This window comes from Martes martes (assembly GCF_963455335.1).
Source record: "Martes martes genome assembly, chromosome: 2".
Lineage (NCBI taxonomy): Eukaryota > Metazoa > Chordata > Mammalia > Carnivora > Mustelidae > Martes > Martes martes.
This window is the reverse complement of record NC_137889.1, coordinates 183,593,515-183,617,075: the sequence shown is the minus strand read 5'-3', so window position 1 is coordinate 183,617,075 and position 23,561 is coordinate 183,593,515. Positions and strand designations below refer to the sequence as shown.

General features: G+C 51.5%; 1 protein-coding gene across 1 annotated transcript in view; it reads right to left on the bottom strand.

The window, feature by feature from the left end:
* Positions 1-4,175: 4,175 nt before the first annotated feature.
* Positions 4,176-23,561, bottom strand: part of CRACD (capping protein inhibiting regulator of actin dynamics) — a gene marked incomplete at both ends in the record, with an annotated part of 125,746 nt that continues 106,360 nt past the window's right edge. Inside the window, 8 exons of the mRNA XM_080796367.1 lie at positions 4,176-4,336; positions 6,167-6,329; positions 6,865-7,055; positions 13,542-15,894; positions 15,961-16,536; positions 17,204-17,386; positions 19,465-19,533; positions 22,104-22,268. Coding sequence (XP_080652493.1) covers positions 4,176-4,336; positions 6,167-6,329; positions 6,865-7,055; positions 13,542-15,894; positions 15,961-16,536; positions 17,204-17,386; positions 19,465-19,533; positions 22,104-22,268 — 3,861 coding nt within the window. The remainder of the gene's footprint in view (positions 4,337-6,166; positions 6,330-6,864; positions 7,056-13,541; positions 15,895-15,960; positions 16,537-17,203; positions 17,387-19,464; positions 19,534-22,103; positions 22,269-23,561) is intronic.

Here is a 23,561-nt window from a genome sequence, read left to right as displayed (position 1 = left end):
ACTGAGAATTTCGCCACTCATGGTAGAAGTCACCGCTATTTAGGGCCTATCACCTCCCAGACACTTGCTCCCAAGCACTTAAAGTAACAGAAATGTTTCCTATTGTTTCGCTTCCCTTCATCTCTACAGTCAACTGTGGTGTCAGTTTCATTTGTCCATTTGTTCTTCAGTAAAGTCCCAAATATCAAACATGCCAGAATTCTTAGCTGCAAGCTACAGAAGTCAACTTAGGCTATTTTAAGCAGAAAATAATCTTTTTTTAAAAATTTATTTCAGAGGAGAGAGAAAGAAATCACAAGTAGGCAGAGAGAGAGGGGGAAGCAGGCTCCCCGCTGAGCAGAGAGCCTGATGCGGGGCTCGATCCCAGGACCCTGAGATCATGACCTGAGTGAAGGCAGAGGCTTAACCCACTGAGCCACCCAGTGCCCCACTTTTTTTTTTTTTAAGAGTTTATTTATTTGAGAGTGTATGCACGAGAGGGAAAAGCAGACTCCCCACTGAGCAGGGAGACTGATGCAGGGCTAGATCCCAGGACCCTGGGATCATGACCTGAGCCGAAGGCAGATGCTTAATTGAGCCACTCAGGCGCCCCTAAGCAGAAAAGAATTATTAAAACGAATGTTGGATAGCTTAGAGAATTGGGACAAGGACTAGAAGTCTATAGCCAGGAACGGTGAATTCCTGAAATCACCATGACTTTGGCCTGGGGAAGACACAAGCTGCTGTCCTTGAAGCTCAGATGCTCAACCCACTAACACAGACACTGCTCCCCGCCACTGCCACCCACATGCACATTCCAATTACGAGGGCTGAAAGGGTGCTTTGCTAAGCCATATTCCTGAGGCAAAAAGAAAAATCAGTAATACTGACCCCAGTCTTTATTTAATATAGTAATAAACACCCATCTTTATTGAAAATTTTGATATTTGTTCACAATGGAATTTGTACTAATTTTTTATTAAGTAATCTCTAAGCCCAACATGGGGCTTGAACTCAGCGATCCCAAGACTGAGTCCCATGCTCTACCAACTGAGCTAGCAAGTGCTCCAAGTACTAATTCTTATTTTTTAACAAATATTGTAATAGAATAGTGTTTATCTTAATCGGCTTTGTGGCCCCAAAGGTGGAAGCCTCACTCACCTCCCTCAACCATGCCCCGGTGTGTAGGCCTGCGAGTCAGCAGGTCTGGCCTGGGGCCGGAAGCTGCCTTTCCCACTGGCTTTCAGCTTCAGCCACCGCTGCGGTCTGCAGCCCACACACGGAGGAGGAGGCCGCGCGGTAGTAGTTTCTCTGCGATGCAGACTATTCAATTCCAATTTAGAATTGATATAAACATTTTATTTGCCCCTATTCATTACTTTTCTCTGGGTCACCTAGTAAAAAATACAAGGTAGCACATGAGATGCCTTGAAATGTTTCTTTCTCAACAAAAGTTATGTAAACATGAGCTTACTTGTAGATGGTCACTCAAATTAGCAAAAACTTCACCTTGAAAAGGAAATTCCATCAGCGCTGAAGATCTTGTAGGTGTTTTTTATTGAAAGATCATTTTCCTTCAATAATAGACATTTTACATTAAAACTTTATACAACCAAAAATTTCAAAATAATATTAAAATCACACTAAGATATTTTTCATTGTTGTCTCTATTTAATTTTATTATTGGTAAAAATATTGCAAGACACGTGTAACTAATGTTTCTGCTTTAAAATAAGCAAACTAAATGTGACAAGAAGAGACAATGAATACATACTATAATTTGCTGATAACTGGCTAAAATGATAATAGTAATGTGTAAGAAACAATTGCACTTGAAAAATTAAAAAAGTAAACAAAAAACTCTATTTATATATATATATATGTTTATGAGCAGAGGTTAATCTGTTACCCTTGCCAAGAGAAGTACGTTTAAGTTAAAAAAAAAAAAAACATTTAACATAGCAATCATTCATTAAAAAAAAAAAGTTTTTTCTTTTTACAGAATTTCCCCCATAGTTTGTTGATCAGAAAAGACTGCAACACAACTAAAGCAAAATAACACTTCATTGGTATTTAGTGCAAATTTGGAGCCATTTTACATGAAATATTAAACATGGACCCTTTAGAAGTTGCTGGAATTAAGTGCTGTGACTATCCTGTCCTCAGGGTACCCTTTTACTTTTGAAGACGTGAAGAGAAACTTTGTAACTGAGGTATTTTCTCCTACTTTGTGTGTGCTCGGTGCTGTGTGCGCCAGCAGCGGTGGCTCATCTAGGATCCTTCGTCAGTGACCTGACAGCTTCCCCATTCTCCGCCCTCACTGCGGTGTCATCCAGAGCTGGCAGGACGAGAGGGAAAGTTCAGAAGGATTATCGTCGCACTGTAAGCCCAGGGCTCGAGTGGAAAGACTCCCATTAAAAAGTGTGTTCTGTCGGTAATGACACCACTGAGAACGAACAAATGCCTCCATGTTTGATTTAGAAATGAACATCGGTGTGGAAAGCATGCAGCGGGGTATTAATTGCTTCCCACAGGAATAAAAGAAAATTAGTTACACTGATTCTTAACAGATGGAAGGTGCACTATATAGAACATCAAAGCCAACCTGCAAGGGTACAACTGTCCGCTTGACCACACCTGCCAGCTCCTAACCATGGGGCTGAGCCATCGTTTCCAGAAAGAAAATGCCTTCTATATGGGGAACGATACGTTGCCAGTCAAATGAGCTCTGCGTAGAGGAAAATAATGATGGATAATGGTAAAATGTGTTTTTGCAAGAGAGGAAAAAGGAATGCAGTTCCCCATGCACCGGGCGAGAGAGGTGTACTTCTACTACGGAGTACGGTTTCAGCCAAGGAGACTGTGCCACCCCCGTGCGCTGTAACGTCCGTGTGGGCAATGTGTGGGTTTGCTGGTGGGTCTAGGCCTCACGCTTTTGAACTGCCACGTCCCTTCTCTGGACCACATGTGTGGATAGTAGCAAGGCCTCTTAAGACTTGGAGATGGTTTTTAAAGGTACCAAGGTGAATGCTCAAAAGTATAAATGCTGTTAAACATCTGACTCTGAATATGAATCACTCGACTACGGTAAAGAAACCTTCCACAGAAGTCCTCAGTACAAAGGCTCCAAGTCTTGGCTTCCTGTTAAATTCTCCCTAAAGACCTAAGGGATATTCAGAGACATTCAATGTCAGTAGCTTCTCCTATCTTATAGTAGAAGTCTGGCTTGGGGGATTGTTTTTTTATTTTTCCTCTCACTTATTTGGGCAAAATGAGCCTCCCCTTCAGAGTTTTAAAAGCTCGATTACCCTGGAAGCAGTGTATCCCACGGTACTCCTTTGGGATGTGTCAGAATTCGTCTGATAGACCTTCCCGGCCCGGACTCACAGGCTCTAATTCGGAAGGCAGGAGACGGAGCTGGACGTCTTAACCACTGCACTGGGGGTGGGGTGGGGGGTTCTCAGAACTGGGAAGACAATCTGTCGCTTCCTTTCTTCATGATCCTAAATAAAAATGTTCCCTTGGAGCCAAATGGGCCAAATGTTTAACACGTCTTTATGGAGAGCACTGGTATGACAGGACCTATCGGACATCAGTGCGGCGGAAGGGTGAAGAGATTTGCTGTGTTACGGTTTCAGATGAAGGGGACGTCAGAAAAGCAGACACGGGCAGAGACGGCAGCCAGGCTGTCAGGATTCCCAGTTACTCAGGGCGCTCGGGAGAACGGGCATCTTGTTTCTGTCTGTATGACCCTTTCTTTCACCATGATCGTAGAAAAGGAAAGAAACCACCAAACATATGGTAGGGTGAATGTTCCAGATTAAAGAAGTTGGAGAACCGAAAAATCATTAAAAAGATTGGCAAAAGTCCTGTTCTAAATGGTGTGTGCGTGTGTATATGTGCAAGGGGCCTAGTAGGCTCTTGTGAAAAATTCTTAGTTTGGAGATTCTGCTTCACGTGGTCCCTCGGATGGAATTTTCTCTTGAGAACAAGGAGGAGCCCGAGGCACCAGGACCCAGGATTGTGCAAATACACTCTTTACAAGGAATGCCACCGATTCAGTTTCTGCACATGATTTTAGAGCCTATGAAACATGCTGCTTTTCCCTAGTGTGGTGTCTTCACCTCATATAAAAAATAAATAACAAGGGCCAGAGAGGAGCCAAGAGCTGGCAGTAGGAGTGGGTACAAGTCACTCTACTTAATGATCTGCGGACAGTCGCTCCAGGCCTTGGCTTTCCTTTTGGCCAAAGCCAGCCAGGCTGGTTCTGTTGACACAGGGGCAGCATCCGGGGTTGAGAACCTCTTTGTGACTTCTTTCACCAGCGGCGCGGGGGGCGCTGCATCCGAGATCTCCACTGGGTCGCGTTTTGAAGGAAAAGGATAAGCGTAAGTCAGAGCCACGTTCGGAGGTGTTAGAAGTACAAGATTCAGAAAGGAAACCCCGTGAGACACTGGGCATCTTTAGTGAGAAGGACTAGGGAGAGAAAGCGATGTGACCAGAACCACTGCTTACAGAATTACAGTGCAGCTGCTTTTAATCTCCGAGTTTCTGGAAGCCTAATTTTTATGCACAGAAGCTATGCCTCCATGATAGGAAATAAAAGGTAAATGCTGTGATTCTAGTCATCTAGCCGGTCACTTCCGTGAAGAAAAATATCCAAGCAGCAGCCTGAATTTATCTAACTGGTGAGGTCAAAAGTTACCCTCTCCACCGAGCAGGCCTGGGCTGTCCCCCATCCCCGGTCCCCAAGGCCCCTGCTCCTGCCGGCTCTGATCACTTCCAGGCTTGTCTCCCAGTCCTTTCTTCACCTGACCTTAAAGGCTTCTTAAGGTGAGGGATCTGGGCTTATCTCTGAGTCCTATTTAGTGCCCGGGGCAATGGCCTACCCACGAACAGAACTCGGGAAATACTGATGGAAAAGACAAGTATGTCAGAACAAACGTTTGCTTCATTGAGCGGAGCCACTCTGAACCGCATTAACTCTCTGGCACCTCCACAGAAGTCACACAGAGTAAGGTGTGATCCCGGACTTTGGAATTTTATTTTGAAAGAATGATCCCTGTGACAACCCATGTGTAACCCTGTTACACCCTCAGGTCTTGGGTGTAACATCAAATGAAATTAGGTCCATGAAGTTTCTGAGAAATTACACAGTGCTCCAAAGTGCTTTTTAAATACAGCCGTGTTTTTCTCCTCACCAAAATAATACATAGAGCTTTAAGGGCAGGACCTCTTTACATCTCCAAACCTGAGCTAGCAGGTAACAGAGGCATAAAACAGCCCGGGTCTGCGGGTGGTTGCCCCGAAGGGAAAACAGGTGCTCTGCTAACCGCTGGGAGGAAGCCCATTCCAACTCCTGTCCATCCTTCAAGTGATTTGTGACAAGGAAATAGTTGGAAACATTACAGGATCACTTTAACAGAATAAGGATTTTTTTTTAAAATGTCTTTTAATGTGTCCTGACTATATTAACAGCGGTGTTTCATAAACAACTCAGCTGGAAAACCTTGCCCTCTAAAGTCATGCTGGGCAGAAACTTGCTTTTTGAAATCCCCTCAGTGAGTGGAGACCATCCAGCTTTTGCTTGGAAACAGGACCTGGGTCCGCTTTTCAGCTCAGGTTTGAAATCAGCCCCTTTATAGACAACTCTTGCTCTGTTCTGAACCCGTCAAAACCCCACTCCACTGAATTGTACCTAAACTTCACCCTTTCCCCCAAATCCTGTTATAACCTTGCCTCTTCCTTTCTTGAGACGATCTTATGGTCTCCAGGCTTCCCGGCAGGAGCAGGTTAGCGCAGCTCACGCCGCGGGGACTAAAGGCGGCGGGGCGCTGCGAGGGCCCGGTCACATTCAGGAATTCGGGGGACCAGCTGATACCACACTGGGAGCTAGAAACTGGCCGCAGTGGGAGGGTTTACCCCGTGAAAACTGTCAAATGCTACAAATCCGAGGCCTCCCCACTGCCCAAAGGGTGAGGGAACCGGTCACCGGCACACGCCCATGGTGGCGGCCCTGGTGGGATTTAGCAGACGAGCTCCTCCAAGAGGACTCGGGGGTGGGAGGCAGCCTGCGTCCTGCGGGGCCTCGCGGGCTGCGCTTGCGCTCGCTCTCACGGACACCGAGCAGCTCTGAGACGGCAAGCCTGTCATCACGGCGACACGGGCAGGGACCTGCTCTCCCTACCTGTCACAGATGTAGGAAGCGTGTTGGCCTTTTTCAGCTGCTCCCTGCGCTCAAGCCTGGACGCGGCCGTCTCGGGCTGCTTCTCCTCCGGTGGGGCGCGGGCCTTGTGCGGGGACCCGGCCCTGCCGCCGCCACCGCCTCCGGGCTGCAGGCCGACGCCGACCTGGGGGAGAGTCGGGCACGTGGGTTGTCAGCCTGGGACATGGGAAGACTGACCGTGCAAGGCCACGGGGCCTTCTGCCCGCCAGCCCGCAACCTCTGCCCGTCGCGGGGCAGCTGCACCGCACCTGGGAGCAGTGCGGGGCCGTGAAGCCCATCCGCTGAGCAGCTCAGCTCAAACGGAAGCCACTTTGCAGAGGCCCATCGAACAGCCCAGCAAATCAGGGTTGCAGACAAGACTCCTGATGTTCCTCCCAAGTCCCTGCTCAAACTCGATCCCGCTCCTAGTTCTCGTGGGACTGCGGCGCCTGGGTCCCTGCTCCACCCGGATCCTACCGAGTCCAGGTAACGTAAGAGCACAAGGAAACCACAGTCAACCCCGGAGCGCACCTCCCCGGTTGAACCGGGCTCGTTTCCTGCTCTGGCCACTGTCAGCCCGTTTGTTTCTGCTCTGGCTTTCCTCTTTCCCGTAAGCCCGGCAACCTGAAAGAGAGCCAGACTCAGGGAAGGCAAAGTTAAAGCTGAGGACGGACACTCACGTTCTCTCTGGAGAGCTTTTCTGCCTGTTTGGCCTCCCTGGCTTGCTTCTTCTCCTCTCGCGTTGCCTGCTGCTCCCGAAAGCCCTTCTGCTTCTGCAGCGCCAACGTTATCCACAGCGGCTGCGCGGTGTCCGCCTTCTCCGCGACTTTGGAGCCGTCCAAAGAGTGTCTGCTCTGAAGAACCGGCTTTTCTGCGGAAAAAGAGACAGATATTGTGATTTACTTTTTTAAAGATTTATTCACTTGAGAGCGAGCGAGAGAGCACGAGCAAGGCGAGAGACAGAAGCCAACTCCCTGCTGAGCCTGATGCGGGGCTTGACTCCAGGACCCTGAGATCATGACCTGAGCCCAAGGCAGACGCTTCACTGACCGAGCTACCCAGGTGCCCCAATACTGTGATTTAGAATATATACTTGGGGGCACCTGGCTGGCTCAGTTGGTACAGCATGTGGCTCTTAATCTCTGAATCATGAGTTCGAGCCCCACACTGGGTGTAGAGATTAAATAAACTTTAAAAAAATTTTTTTAAAAAAGAATATGTATTTGGCCTTTGTGCCCATTTCTAGAGCTCAGAGCTCCTAAAACCCTTGGAATTTCCTAAGCAATGAGAGCATAAGGTGTCTCTTATTCCATTAAAGAGAGGACTCTGGGACCAACACTAAGGATGGGGCTGGTTGCCAGAAGAGCCAACCACATGACTAGAGAGGCTGGATCTTTTGTTCCCCCCACCCACCCGATCTGCGGGCGGGGGAGAGGGACTAGAGACAGTTCAGTTGCCAATGGCTGATGATTTAATCAGTCATGCCCATGTAATGAAGGCTCCATAAAATTCCAATCTAGAAAGCAAAATGTTTCTCTGAGTTCTGTGAGCTACTCGAGAAAATTAACTGAACCCAAAGAGGGGGTCATGAGAATCTCTGATTTCAAAGTGAGTCGGAAGACCAGGTGATGGCCTGGCCTTGGGAATGGCACCTAAAGTGGGGACAGTCCTGTGGGACTGAGCCCTTAACCAGTGGGGCCTGATGCTATCTCTAGGTAGACAGTGTCGGACCTGAGCTGAAACGTGTCTGAGGATCGTCTGGTGGTTCGGAGACCTGCCCTCCCAGCACACCGCCCCCACCCCCCGGCCCCTACCACCCACCGAACTGTGATCAGAACCGGTTAAAGCGGAAAGCAGGTCTGCGGTGAGACTGCTCACTTATCTTGATCCCGCACCCCCTACAGCTTATGACATGAAATACTCAACGGCCTTTCCTGAAATGAACTCTGTGCTGATGCCTCAGAGACTTCTCTGCATGGGGAGGTAACATCTTTGATCAACAGAAACACAGTAGCATTTTCCTTCCCTCAAAATGGAAGTAAAAATAAGATCTCCAGTGTCAGGAAATCTCAGGCCTACAGGGGACCCAGGCTGTTATTTGATTTATTGTTCTTATTTATTGCTTTTCAACCCCTCTCCAAACATCCTATGTGGAACCTCAAAGGATGGGAGAGATACAAGGGAGGCTCTTCTACCTGGTGCGGCTGCTGGAGGAAACTGTGATTTTGGTCCGTGCTCTCCCCTGACAGACGGGAGTGTGAGCGTCCACAGCAAGCCAGGGTCATGCTCGAGGTTACCCCGATGTTAGCGCCCAGGCTGAAGTTTGAGCCTAGGACTTCTGATTTCCAGTCTGAGCTTTTCTTGTGGCTGACGGCCTCCCCCATGTGACCCGGGCAAACGCACTCCGCAGGAGATGGGCAGCAGAGGTTCAGTAATTAGACTTTTAAACTGAGCAGCCCTGGGTCTGACCTCATGTCAAACTAAAGTTACTTGAACTTCCCTAAGGTCTTCTAATCCCTAAGTAGAGATGATAATGGCGCACGCCTCCTCAGGCTGGCCAGAAGGTGAAGAGATCGTGGGCGTCCGAACATTCATAACAGGGCTTGGCATAGAGTAACCACTTTACAAGTGACCTGTTTGGTTTTTGAGAATCATCCCCTTCTTTTCCCTCAAGTAAAAATTATGCCTTTCTAGAGATAATCATTCTGTCACTGAATCCTTCACTATCTCAAAGGAAAAGGGCTCACTATAGTCCTGTTCTTTTGAATTTGACTAGAAGTTCATAGTTTGATGATCTAGAACCTTACCAAACAGGGCTCTCAGTCAACTCGACTTTATATTGAGAAGAACCAAAGAAAATCAAATTAAGAATTCAAGCACCAAAAAGGGGCAGATTCTGCTTTTCTATACCTTTTAGGTCTATAACACTGTACAAAGAGAATTCCTATTACAATGACTCTTGGTGGTTACACTATCCCTAATCATCAAATAAAGATTCAGGTATTATCTAACACAGTGAAGAAAACTGGCATACTCTGGAAGTATTTAAAAAACAAAATCTCTGAGGGGTGCCTAGGTGGCTCAGTGGGTTAGCCTCTGCTTTCGGCTCAGGTCATGATCCCAGGGTCCTGGGATCGAGCCCCACATGGGGTTCTTTGCTCAGCGGGGAGCCTGTTTCCCTTCCTCTGTCTCTGCCTGCTTCTCTGCCTACTTGTGATCTCTGTCAAATAAATAAATAAAATCTTAAAAAAAATAAAATAAAAAATAAAAATAAAAAACAATCTCTTAAATGTATTTTTAATTAATCTTTAGTTAACCAAAAAAATTAAATACAGTTGACCTTTGAACAACAGGGTTTGACCTGTGCAAGTCTACTACTACATGGATTTTTTATTTTTTATTTATTTTTTTTAAAGATTTTATTTATTTATTTGACAGACAGATCACAAGTAGGCAGAGAGGCAGGCAGAGAGAGAAGGTGGGGAAGCAGGCTCCCTGCTGAGCAGAGAGCCCAATGTGGGGCTCGATCCCAGGACGCCGGGATCATGACCTGAGCCGAAGGCAGCGGCTTTAACCCACTGAGCCACCCAGGCGCCCCCTACATGGATTTTTTAAATAAACACAGCACAGTACTGTAAATGTATTATCTTTCTTATGTTTTTCTTTTTTTTTTTAAAAGATTTTATTTATTTATTTAACAGACAGAGATCACGAGGAGGCAGAGGAGGCAGAGAGAGAGGAGGAAGCAGGCTCCCTGCTGAGCAGAGAGCCCGATGTGGGGCTTGATCCCAGGACCCTGAGATCGTGACCTGAGCCGAAGGCAGAGGCTTTAACCCACTGAGCCACCCAAGTGCCCCTATGTTTTTCTTAATAACATTTTCTTTTCTCCATCTTACTTTACTGTACAAGTACAGTATTTAATGTACAAAATATGAGTTAATGGACTGATTACATTATTAGCAAAGCTTCCAGTCAGCTATAGGCTATTAATAGTTAAGTTTTGGGGGAGTCAATGGTTATACACGATTTCGACTGTGCAGGAAGTTGGTGCCCCCTAACCCCCATGATGTTCAAGGGTCAAGTGCATCCACCACTTTAAGCATTATGCTTAACTGAGAAGCTCTAGATACATGGGGGCTAATTTAATAAATTTTGTTTTTTTTACTCAAGGGCTGTGTAACACCTGTTTGTAAAATGTCTGAAAACCAAACTGCCAAGATCCAAATGGTTTCTATTTAAAGCTATTATGTAAAGGGATTCCTACACTAAACATTCCATCTGAAGGTCATTAAAATCACTGGCCGGTTTCCTGACAACAGTTTTGACAGGTGTTTTATCACAAGGGTCAAAATACCTTTAAAGTATAATTGCCTTTTTTTTTTTTTTATTTGAAAAGGTAAATCACTAGCCAGATTTTTATTTCCTGAGAACTGTGGCTTGAATAGCACGTTCTGGAGTTATGACTGGACTTTAAAAAGGCTGTAATACAGTATGAGAAAGGGCCTAACAGGTCTGGATTATAGCTGGAGATCAATAAACAGAAAACATCTGAGGAAGTTAAAATGGGGCTGCTGTCTGAATTTCAGCCCGGGCTGCCCAAAGGCCTTCAAAAAAACAATGGCATCGACTCTCATATCCTGAAGTAAAGTTCTAGATCACCAACTTCGGACTTGTCTAGACAGCTACCACAAGGTCATGGAAAAATCAGAGTTGGGGGTATAAGAAGCCAGGGTAAAACATTTGTTTAAACCTATTCTTTCTCATTCTGAACTCAGTGGACGAGGGGAGCCACAGGCCATTCAGATTCCCTCCTTCGGGTTCTGGGGACACAAGCAAGTCCATCCTGGCCTTACAGGGTTGGAACGACAGCTCCCGAAGGCAGTAAGTTCTTGGAGAAAGAGCTACTTATTATCTGTTCCGCACACCATAAGGAGGTGGAAATTTCAGAATGAGATGACTCTAGAGGACAAAGGGGGGGGGGGAATTACCTTTGTTATTTTCATTCCCAAGGGGCAGATTCAGAGCCAGCCCTCCCAGTGACTCAGCCTATGGACTGGTTCTCACTGGCCTCAGCCTTGGGGATGGAAATCTCTTTTACACCAGTGGCCTACAAAATAAAGGGTGTGTGTGCTCTAGGGAATGTGTCAGGCCATTCACTGGGGCTAAGTTAGGAAGAAAAGGTTAGAATTTCTGAGTATTTTTAAATTAAAAAGAAAAATAAAATTAAGCTTTTCTAATATTTAATACTTAGACTAGCACAGACATCCTCACTCAGGCCATATACCAGAAGGCCACCTAGAACAAACAGTGTATTTACAGACCCCCCAGGGAAAGTAGAAGCACCAAGTGCAGGGAGGGGAGAGAATTAGTAATGTTGTCTGTTGTCGGCTCTCCTCACTCCTTTGCTTTTAGTATACTGTGAGGTTACTATTAATACAAACACAAGAACCTAGCAGAGCTGACAAGCTCTTTGCCTGCTGCTTTATGACGAAGCCAGAGCTGTCAAGCAGCTGGCCAAAGAAAATAAAAGGAAGCACCATGATTTGCAACAGATTTATGTCTGCGTTGTTTCAGTGAACTTCACCCTAAATGCACGCGGGCGCTCCAGGGGTTTTAGCTAATGACAGCACTACAGGCACACAATTAACAAAGGAAATTGGAGATCCAGGCTTTAACATTTTTATTCTGATGAGGGCGTTCAGTCCAACACACCCCTCAGCCTGGCCTAGTGTGGGGCAGGAAAACCCCAGTGGTCTTTAGATGGCACCCGCAGGGCACGAGGACCTTGCTTCTTTTCTAGCAAATAAAGAAAAATTCAGTTAGCAGAGCCTGACAGCCCAGAATCTGGCTCCTGGGAAAGAAAACAGGGGCAGCAATGGTTTTTGGTAGAAAATTATAATAAAGGGACTTCTCTATGAGAAAGAAGCACAACTGTTATTTCTCTGGGGAGAAGCTAAGGAGAGTGATAGAGTCCCCCAGTGAGAGGGACTTTGACTTTGAGAGGGAGATCGTAAGAGCTGACCACAAAAGCTAATGTCAAAACTGAAAATGGGGCTCCAGTTCAAGACGGCAACATAGAAGGATCCCGAACTCCTCTCCTCGCATGGACAAACCCAATATACAGCTACATATGCAACAATTTCCTTTAAAAGAAATCCAAAAACTCCTACACATTGGGTGAATGAGAAAAACCGCATGTGGAAGGAGGCTGGAGAAGCCGAGACACAACCTCACCATGAACCCACGACTGGGAGGGAACTCACAACTCCTAGCTTCTCCTTGGGGAGCAAAGGGTTTGGACTCCACATCTGGTACCCCAACTTTCCAGACTTCTACCTAAGAGCCAGGGCCCCCAAAACACCTAGCTCTGAAGGCCAAGGTGGGGGCTGCCAGCGCGAGTCCCGCGAGGCTATGAGGAACTAAGGGACAGCTCTTACCCGCTTGTGGGACTCACCATGGTGATCCCCTAGGGCCCAGCAGAGGGAAAAACAGAAACACAAAGAAAAAACTGAAAATGGGCTTCTCATCAGCAGGACAAACAGAAATTAGGGAGAAATGGTCTGGAGACTGCTGGGTCTACCTGCCGTCTAAGACTTGGTTAAAAAGGACAGTGAGACCAGACCTTCCTCCGTAAGGCAAGTCACCACACCAATACTGCTGGGCAAACAGCTCTTTTCTCTGCAAAAATCACCCTCCACCTAAACAGTCCAGCAAAAGAGAAGGCCTGCGGGTTTCCTAATAAACCTCGGGGGAGAATTTCTCTGAGAAATAGAACTTCTGGACTATTTTTCTGAACGTTACCTCCAACCGTACAAAACAGAAAAGAAAGTATTCCACGAAGTTCTCAGGGGCCCAAGGCCCCTCCGAGCGGCCCCGGCTACTCTGGAGAAACAGGAGGGAGGGCAGCTGCTCTGCAGGTTCTAGCAGGAGGCCTCAAGAGCCAGGCTGCGGGGCGGAGGGGGTCCCGCGGCAGCGCGTTTGGCCCAGACTGCCCGGGAGCGGCCCGTGCACCCAGAAGCGCCTCCCGCGACGCTGCGGCCGCAAGTCCGTCCCCTCCCGCCGCAGCCCGCCGCTGCCCAGAGAACACAGCCTCCTCCGGGGAACCTGTGGGGACCGCACGGGCCCCGCGGAGGGTTAAGGGCACGCGCTAATCAGGCGGGCTTCTCGTGTCCACGGCCGACCCCCAGCGTGTCGGTCCGGGCGGCAGCAGCGGCCCGCCCGTCGGTCACGTCGCCGGCCCTGGGCAGCGGAGGAAGCGACGCGCCGGGTCGGGACCGTGCGAGCGGCCGCCGGGGCTCCGGCTGGGCCCCACGCGTGGCGCCGGAGCGAGGCCGAGATGCCCCCGACCGCCACCTACCTCTCCTCCCGGCCTCGGGGGTCGGGCAGGGCTTCTCGGGCCGCGCGGCCGGCGGAGCCGGGGAAGCGGGTTTGCGCTCGGGCTCCACCGCCTCCTCCTCGTCCCTCGGCGGCGCCTTCCTCGGCTCTGGGGGCGGCGGAGGCGACGGCGATGGCGGCCGGGGCTCCCTGCTCTGCTGGGGCTCCCTGGCCGGCTCGCCGGGCTCCGGGTCCGGCCTCCCCGCCCGGCGGGCCAGCAGCTCCACCAGGTAGGGCCTGCTCAGCTTGGAGAGCGGCGACGGGGGCGGCGTCTGACCCGCAGGCTTGGGGGCCAGCGCGGGCTTCGGCGCCAGCGGCGTTTTGTGGGCCGCGCGGTCGTGCTCCGCGGCCGGTGGGGGCCCCGGAGCGGCGGCGGGAGAAGCGGGGGCCCTTTCGGCCGAGTCCTTCCAGGCGGACAGGCCGGGCTTCCTCTCGGGGGGCAGGGACGGGCCGGGCTTGGCGGGCGCGGCTTCCGGCTCCTTCTCTCCTCTGGTGCCCCCGGGGGCCGGGGGGCCGCCGTCCGCGCTGTCCCCCGTGCTGCTGTGCCTCTTCTTCTTCTTCTGTTCCGTCTGCTGGTCGCAGTGGAAGCGCAAGGAGTAGTTGGTCCTTCTCAGTTTTATTCCAAACGGTGAGGCTTTTTCCTCCTGGCCGGGCATCGAGGGGTCTGGCTTCCCTCTCCCGCTGCTGGTCTCAGTGTCCGAAGTGGCCCCGGGCTCCGCATGGGCCACTGCTTTCTGTGGCGGGTAAGCAGGGCTGGGGACAAGGAAAGACGGGAGGTCTTTGGCAAATTTGCACCCCTCCGTGGTGTCTGCTGGCTCCGGTTTCTCTGCACCCTTGGGGAGCTCGTTAGTAGCCAGGGGCTGGGGCACCCCGGGTCCCATTGAGGGCCTTTTTCTCATGCTCTCTGCTTCTGTGTTCTGTTTGGAGGTCTCGGTGCCACCGTCAGAGAATTTCTGCCAAGCGGGCATAATAGAGAACTTGGCATTTACTGGGGGGGTCCTCCGGAGGTTCCCGCGGGAATCACTGCGGGCTCGGGGAGGCTGCTCGTCACCGGGCCGAGGCTGCTCGCCCTCCGCGTTCTTCAGGATCCTGGACCGAATGGACGCCCATTCGGCTAGGGCGGCCGCACTGCTCGGAGACTCCTGGGCGGCCCTGACCTTGCTGCTGCCTGCCCGGGGGTCGACAGGCGCTCGGGGCGGGTTCTCCAGGGCAGGGACGTCAACGTGCTTCTTTTCTTCCGACAAGCCCAGGAGGGACTTGCATGCCGTGTCCTTGATCTGGCTCAGGTTGACCGCCGGGCCGCAGAGCTGCGCTCCCGTGACCAGAATGGCTGTGTGGGGGACACTCAGGGAGGAGGGCAGGGCGTGGGAGGCCGCGCCGGCTCGCGGGGTCTTCGGCGCGTGGGGAGCAGAGGCAAGTCCCGCATCTCTCACGGGTGTCACCGGGCTCAGATTGACTTTGGGGAAGAGAATCTGTTTCCCTCCCGATGACACCTGGAAAGTGTAGGGCCTTGGCATGCTCTGCCTCTCATCCACTTCTTGCCACCGGAGTTCCTCCCCCTTTCTGTCTTTTTCTGGGGCAGCGGCTTCCTTCTCCCCGGGAGTCTCTTCCACTTGCGCCTCTTGTTTCTGGGGAGGCTGCGCGCTAGTTTCTGGCCTCTCTTCCCAACGCGCACGACGGTCAGGCTCCGGACCGTCCCCGCGCTGTCCCTGCTGCTCTCTGGCTGGCGCGGCCTCCTGACTCTGCTTCTCGCCAATCTTAGATTCCTCGGAGCTTTCGCTTTGCTTCTCGGGCTGCAGGTGCTCTCGTTTCCCAGGTTTCTCTGCAAAGTCCATCTTTGGACTCCTCAAGCCCCTTTTTTCGTCCAGCTGCTGCCACTTCTCCTCGTGCACTCTCGGGGCTTCCCGACGCTCCCGTTCCGGCCTCCTCAGGGCCTCCACTTGCTCCCGCTTTCCCAGCTCTGCCCTCCTCCTGGCAGCTGCCTCTGCCTCCAGCCACCGCTTCTCCTCCCATTCTTGCTCCTCCTCCCGCCGCCGCTGTTCCTCTTCCAGCTGCCGCTGCTCCTCCTCCCGCCGCCGCTGTTCCTCTTCCAGCTGCCGCTGCTCCTCCTCCTGCCACCGCTGCTCCTCTTCCAAACGCAGCTGCTCCTCCTCCCGCCGCCGCTGCTCCTCTTCCAAACGCAGCTGCTCCTCCTCCCGCCGCCGCTGCTCCTCTTCCAAACGCAGCTGCTCCTCCTCCCGCCGCCGCTGCTCCTCTTCCAGCCGCCGCCGCTCCTCTTCCAGTCGCCGCTGCTCCTCCTCCCGCCGCCGCTGCTCCTCTTCCCGCAGCTGCTGCTCCTCCTCCCAACGCCGCTGCTCCTCCCTTTCCCGCTGCTCCTCCTCCCGTCGTCGCTGCTTCTCGGCTTCCAGCCTCTGCTGCTCCTCCAGCTCCTCCTGCCTCCTGAGCTCCATCAGCTGCGTCTCCTCCTGCAGCTGCCGCCGCGTCTCAGCCTCCCGGCCGCTCCACACCGCCTGCTCTTCCTGCTGAGCGCGGCGCTGGAGGCGCAGCTGCTCTGGGGCCTCCAGGTGCCTTCCGTCCACCTGCTCCCTCCGCCCTTGGCCTTGGCCACCTTGCGCTTCCAGTCTCTGCCTCTCCTCTTCGCGCTGCCTCTCTTCTGCCTCTAGCTGTAGCTCTGCCTCCTCTCCCTCGTCTTCTCCTTTCTCCTCCAAGAGTTCCTGCCTTCTGTTCTCCTCCCAAAGCCTCCTCTCCAGCGCCTGGAGTCTCTGCGCTTCCAGACGTCTCCTCTCTGCTGCCTCCGCCTTCTGCCGTTTGCACTTGGCCTCAAGTTCCAGCCAGTATTCCTCTTGGCCTCTCTTCTCTTCTTCAGAGTCCAGCAGCTCTGGTTCCTCTTCGTGCCAGACTGGCTTGTCTTCTCCCGAGTGTCCGTTCTGGCCCGGCGAGAGCTGATGCAGAAGGCCACCATGTTCATTTGGTCCATCCTAACATTGGTAAGGAAAGAAAGAATTAGCCTTTTCCTTTCAAACAGGCAACCATTACCCACCCTATTCGCAATGCCTGTGGCCCTCTTAGTCTCAGAAGAAGGGGCAGTTGTTCCTAAGCATAGAGCTCGGTAAACCCAGGCCAGCACGCTGGAAGTAAATTGCGGGGGTGGAGGAAAACACATCCCTTCATGTTGACTTCTGGCCCCTTTGTTGGTCATTCTCAAGTTCCTTTTGCTGAATACAAATGAATCACAGGAGAACCAATAGTCCAGCATGAGGAAGATGAGAAAAAATGAGCTTCGCACGTCGTGTGCCCTGAAACCTGTGACCTCAAAGGCCACCCTAGTCAAACCAAAGACCCTCTGGCTGAGCCATGGCGGGGGAGCTGGGTCACGTGGCCGGGGCAAAGCCAACACAGAGGGTCCGGGGGCCCTCTAATGACAGCTTCTCGTTCTGGGGCCCACCAGCCCCCAGGCAGCATGTTAGAAAGGGCGATGGAAAGTAAGCGGGCCTGCTTTGCCCTGGTTCACTGCAACTCACCAGGTCCCTGATGAGAGAGACCTAGTTCCTTCTACTGGCCCCTCATGGCACCGCCCTACTGGGTAGAATCAGCGGCCAGCAAGCACTGGCAGCTGCCTGGTCAGCTGGGATGGGCCCCTCATACCCTGGCAAGTCGCCGGTGCTTCTTGGACACCCTCTGGTTTTTTGGCTTTACGGACAGTTTGTGCTTGGCGGCACTGTTGTCCAGGCGAGCGATGGCTAGGGGGATGGCGTCTAGGTTGACACTTTCGATGGTTCCAGCAGAAGACAAGTGCCTTTTTGGCCGAGATGGTTTAACTGGAGCCACCTGTATAGAGATGAAACCACATGGTCCCCATCAGAGCCACAGCCCTTGCTGGAGCCTGCACCTGGCCCAGCCCGGCCCCAGGGATGGCTTCAAGCAGGTAGGGCTCACTGGGACAGTGAGGGGAGCATGGCTTTGGGAATTAAAAGAGGAAACTGATGATTTGTTCTGCCAGTGTTATTTGCATTAACTCATAAAGGTCATATAACCTTTCGCAGACTAATTTTCCTACTTTGAATAATATGGGGAGGGGGGAGGTTAGAGTAGATGGGGGGTAACAAAACATAGCCAGGGGACCCAATCCTGCCCATAGCTTAATTTGGCAAATAAAGTTTTGCGGGCACACAGCCACGCCCACTGCCCATTGTCTTCGGCCGTGTTTGGGCTGCAAAGGAAGAGCACAACAAGGCGGAGTGTCCTGGTTGGACCTCACGGCCACGGAGCCTGAAATAAGTCATAGTTTGCTGAGCCCTGGACCAGCTCAACTCTGTGCTAAGGATTCTGTCATTTAAGACATGACCTCAGACACCTGCAAATGTCCCTCAGCTTCTACCTTAGTCCCTCTCAGGCAGGGAATGTGTCTTTTTCCTCTTTTCAGTCCCCTTTATGACCACATCGCATATCTCATTTGGCAAGTGCTCAATAAATATTTTTAGGAGGAATAAAGGAACCACAACAAACTAGATTGTCCATGCTTAGGGCATGAAATTGGTACCCACAAAAATGTTCTAGCACAATCACTCCAAGGCCACAGAGCACTGAGTTGAGTGCACCAAGCCCATGGGAGGGCGAGGCCCTGGTGGAAAAAGGAAGGGCAGAAATGTACCACCTGGGGGTGAGGGCAGCCCCTCAGAGGGTGACCAGCAGCACCGGAGCACAGATGCGAGCACTCAGAAACCACCACCCAGACAAACTGTACGCATCTAGACAGATCAGAGAGACCCAGCTCGGCCTGCACTCGGAGGCCACACTGAATGGGAAAAGCCACACCTGCAACTCCTGAGAAAGTACAGGCCATACAGGCCGGCGGCAAGGGAGGGCTCCCGGCTGCACGGCGCCAGCGCGCAGCAGAGGGCGCTCTCGGCCCTCCCTGAGGGGCCGGCCGCTCCCAGGCACAGGCGGGGCAGCAGAGGCCAGGGCCGGTGGGCCGGCATTTCATGCTAGCAATGCAGAGCCCATGGGGCTTAGAGCACAGCTTCTCTTTTTGCGATTATCTTCCATATTTGTGCACAAAAGATAAAGGACCAAGCCAGCTCCAAAAGCAAAATGGATGCTCAGTAAATAATAACTTATGATAAGAAACACAGAAGTAAGGAAAAATAATTCCAGCCTTTGGGCTCCTAGCTATTCTTTCTTTATGGTTATCTTTAGAATAGGTATCACATTCTGAACTCTTGTTGAAGAGATGAATCAAACATTATTTCTATCCCCTAAGAGATGGATGAATAAAAAAAATTCCAGCCAAATGGGACAGACTGAAGGCACAGAGAAGCACCTGCAGCTGAGATTTAAATGCAAGGTTGCATTTCTAGATCATTCCAGCTGGGCTGCTTCATTGTCTGGGCGGTGGCAGTCTGCAGCCATCTCCCTTCAGAAGACTCGGACACACTCTGCTCACTGTACCGGCCCTGGGAGGAGGCCTGGAGCCTGTGCAGACGACTGCTCGGGCTAGTGGACTGGCCTCTAAGGGTCCCCGAGACTCCTGCGGGCTCGGTCCCAGGTTTCAACTGAACACAGAAAAGTTAAAAAACAAAAATACATACAAGTAGAGAAAAGCTGAGGTTTTTTGTTTTGTTTTTGCATCTCTAAATAGAAACTCTCTTCCTTACAGACCTACGTGCCTTCAGGTATTCTGGAATGCCTTTTCCAATGGCTTCACAGGGTCTTGAAGGACCTGGTACATTTAGGAAGCTGTGGAAACGGACGCTCTAACATCTACCACTGGTAACGTTCTGAAGGAACTGAAGGTAATGGGTGTAGGCGGCATTTATGAGTGGAAAAATGATACGGTGGATCGGAAAAAGGGTCCAAAATGGAAGCTGAAGTAAAGAAACTAAAAACTGAAGTTCAAATCATACTACCTTGTCTTCCATCTCACTTCTGGCTCCAGGCAGATTCAGAGGACTCTGAGAACTTGGAGGGTCACTGGGCTGGAACAGTAAAGAGAGCGCTCAAGTCAGACGCCGGAACAGGAAGTTCTGGGCAGATAACCAGACTCGGCTGTGCGGGGAAAAAGGCTGCAGCTGCCCGCAGAGAGCCGGCGGGAGTCGCAGTGGGGACTTCGCTAATGTTCAGACTCCGGCACAGAGTGTACACTTGCTTCTTTTCCTGAGTCCAGCATATCTCTATCTGGGCAGTCTCCAACCTCAGTCTCTGCTGTGGCTGAGAGAGACCAGGCGCCACCCTCAGCCACCCCACCTGGGAGGCAGGGCTGTGTCACACACCCGGCCTCCGACCTCAGAGCTTCTGGCTGTGCTCGCTGCCTTCACCCCCTTTACCCACTGGCCCTCTCCCCTCTATGCCAGACCTCTTCTCGGTGAGAAGGAAAGGCCCTACCAATGCTGCGTGGAAGGAGCTGGGCTGAGGAGATGGATGAGCAGAAGAGGCAAAAACCCTTAGGATGGAAGGAAGAAGAAAAAGGCTGAAGACCCCCAGCCCAGTTGCCTCCTCTGCCCTGGGAACACCCACACCACGTGGCCTGCACCTTTCTGATGGCCCTGCTGTACCTTCTGCCTTACGTGGCCCATAGTTAAAAACAGGTGTTATCGGTTATCGTCCGCTCCAGAGCAATAATGTCAGCACCACACTTAGAAGCATCTTTAGAAAATACAGATCGAGTGCATGGGTGGCTCTGTCGGTTGGATGTCTAACTCTTGGTTTCGGCTCAGGTCATGATCTCACAGTCCTGGGATCGAACCCTGCCTCAGACTCTGCTGAGCTGACCATGGAGCCTGCTTGGGATTCTCTCCTTCTCCTCCCTCTGCCTCTCCCCAACTGCTCATGCTCTCTTGTTCTCCCTCAAATAAAAATAAAATTTAAAGAAAAAAAAGAAGAAAACACAAATCAGATACTACTCCCAGAATGAGAAGCACCCTTTTCCTGTGGTTTGTACAATCTGGCCTCTATACCTTGCTCTACCCTCCCTTTGCCCCACTCCAGGGTCTGGCGAGCCACACGGACCTGCTTTCTTTTGGGACACCCCCAGCCCCATCTCTGGGCCTCTGTGCTTGTTCTCCCCTCTGCGGAGAACGTGGCCCCAGCCCCAGGTCTGCTCTGGTTGCTCTGACCTCCTTGTCTAGAGAGCAGCCCCTCACCCACCATGTTACTCACTTTTCCATCACTCTGGTTTACCTTCTGTGCAGTATTTTTTCTTGATCCAGAGTTATTACATTTATTACATAACTCACTGACTATATACATATCTGTTGACTTGCCATGTGACTCTCCTGTCATCAGAACGTAAGCTAATGGAGGCAGCCCCTGCAGAAGGACAGAGCCTTGTCCTTCCTCAGGCCACAGTCCCTGGCACTTAGATCCTCAGTAACAGTGAGGACATTTGCTTCAGTCCTTGGAAAAATCCCTGCATCAAGGCTGATGGCCATCGCTGCCACCTAGCACTGGACAGGTTGGACCTGGTCGGGGCGCTGCGCCCCGCCTACTTATCCACCGCAGCCCCCGCTGCCCACCTGTCTGGGAACCAGGAGTCAGGAGGGCCAGAGGCAGAAGTGGGCAACAGCGGGGGAATGGCCTGTTCTTTCCTTCCTTAAAACTTTGCCCTGCAAATCACTTCTCTTTCTTCCTGCCCTGAGATGTATTAGCTGATAAAAGGCATGACTGCGGGGGGACGTCCATTTTAATAAACAGCTGCGTAATTTCAGGCGCCTTGGTAGGCACAGAAAATGCTTTCTGTTGAAACTGGATGACTGGGTGGCTCAGCTCGAGAGCTCCCTGCTCCAGATGCTGGGCGCCTTCCCTCCTTCCCCACTGGAGGCCCGAGGATGTCCCTTCCGCTGCTGGAAGGACTCTGATTCTGGGTCACGGTGTTTCTTTCCAAGTGTCAAAAGACCAGATTCAGATCAGACAATATCAGACCAATATGACTTTCCTCCCTCGTTAAGTAGACGTCAAGATGGCCTGTTTGATACGTTCTGCCTCTTTAAGGACCTACTTCTTTCTTTTCTCATCTCCCCTTGAATCAGTCCAGTCTGACGAGTAATCACTCGGTGCTACTACGTAAGGACTAGCTGAGTCCTGGGGCGACAGAGATGTGGAGATTCCAGTCTGTCCTCGAGGAACTCCACATTTAGAGATGGAGAGAGCACAATTACACGGACACGGATGAGTACGGACATGTGAGAAGCACGAAGGACGCCCAGCAAAGCCACGGGGGAGACAGCACCGAGCGGGGGTAAGGCCGGCTAAAGCTTCTTGGAAAAGGTGGGCCCCGCGGAGTCTTAAAGAGTAAGTGGAAGATGCTGTGAGGAGCGCCCGCGAGGGGCACGTCTCCCCTTCGCCACCCCCAGCAGCCCCCACAAGTGCGCCTCGCTGCAGACCACGGCCTGCCCACGGGGTGCCCTCCAGCCCCGGGCCGCTCAGCAGAAAGGCTTCTCTCACACATTTCCTGCTCCGCAGAGCCCAGAGTCTCTGGATGCCCCTGGCCACTGCCCAGCGTCCTCCCCTCGCTTACCAGCAACCAGGTCACTCCCTGGAGGAGCCTTACTTTGTTCTCGGTGTCTGAGAGAGGGACGTCCTCGTGAGTCACAATCTCCATGGGACTGGTCAGGAGCAGATCCTCGTCTAAGCTGGCCTCACCACCGTCTGCCTTCTTCATGGGAATGGCACTGGGTGGTGGCCGCCCGAACTTGATGTTTTTGCTCAACTGTCGCTGGAGAAACACCAAAGAAAGACACTCTGAAGCAGGGAAGCGGGTCACGAGGAGTGCGAGCAGATGCCCCGGCATAGCTAGGGGGCCCTGGGGCGCATTCTGCGCACGTTTCTAGACTAAATACCATGCCAGTCAGCCACGATGCAGTTCTGGGATAAGGGGATTCGTTTTCCAGTTTCTTTTCCCTTCCCACCTTCCAGCCATGAGCTTTCTCACCCAGCCACCTCTTTCCCAGAGATGCCGACATTATCCAGCGGGCGGAGAGGCCGTATTTTCAAACCCAAAGTGGGAATACATGTTATGACAAAGAGTTTTTGGTTAGCCCTATAAAATATTTATTAAAAAGTCTCATTAAAATGGTATAGAAAATAGTTACATGAAATGCAGGAACCACTGGGGAGAATCTAGACCCTCGTGGTTGCTGTAACAGGGGAGCCCTCCAGCTTCTCTTGGGCACGTTCTCCCTGAATATTTGTTTTAACCACCTTCCTCACCAGCCCTCACTCGAACACCATGTTCTGCTCACATGGGCACCGAGGTGAAGGGGGCCCCAATGCTGGCAAGTCTTTCCATGATCAGTGCAGACATCATGGAAGACACAGAACGATCCTGTCCTGCCGCTAGGACTTCTTTTTGCCCTGCTGCAGTTGGACAGTGTGAACTGTGGGGCAGAAGGACCCCAGTGGGGAAGGGACAGAGAAGGAGGCAGAAGGAAAGGGCCAAAGAGGGATGCAGGATCCGTGGCAGGTAGCTAGAAGGGTGTGGGGGTGGGGAAGCGGGATAGAAATTAGGAAGATCAACAGTGTTTAGAACTAGAGAAAAGCCAGATCAGAAAAAGAAATATATTCTCTGAAGAAAAAAATATATAAATATAATATTGAGGGGGAAGTTTTTAATGGGTTGTGGCAGAGAAAATGAACAACATTCAGGAAGAAGGGTACACCGCGGCCGCCTGAAGGACTACTGAATTAAATATGCTGTGCAAACCCGTGCCGTCGTCTACAGCAGGTTCTCAAGCTCAGCACTCCGGACACATCCCATCACATGGCTCTCTGCTATAGGGACTGTCCTGTGCGCTGTAAGAGCTCAGCAGCTGCACCTGGGCCCCTGGGCACCAGATGCCAGCAGCAATTCCTTCCCTGTCCAGACAGTCAGCAGTGTCCCCGGCAGTTGCCAGATGTCCGCTGGGGGGATAAGAGTGCTGTGCCTGAGAGCTACTGCTCTTGACCTAGGGACTCCGGCTTCGTAGTCCTTTTGTGCCTCAAAAAAAAAAAAAAAAAAAAGAAAGAAAGA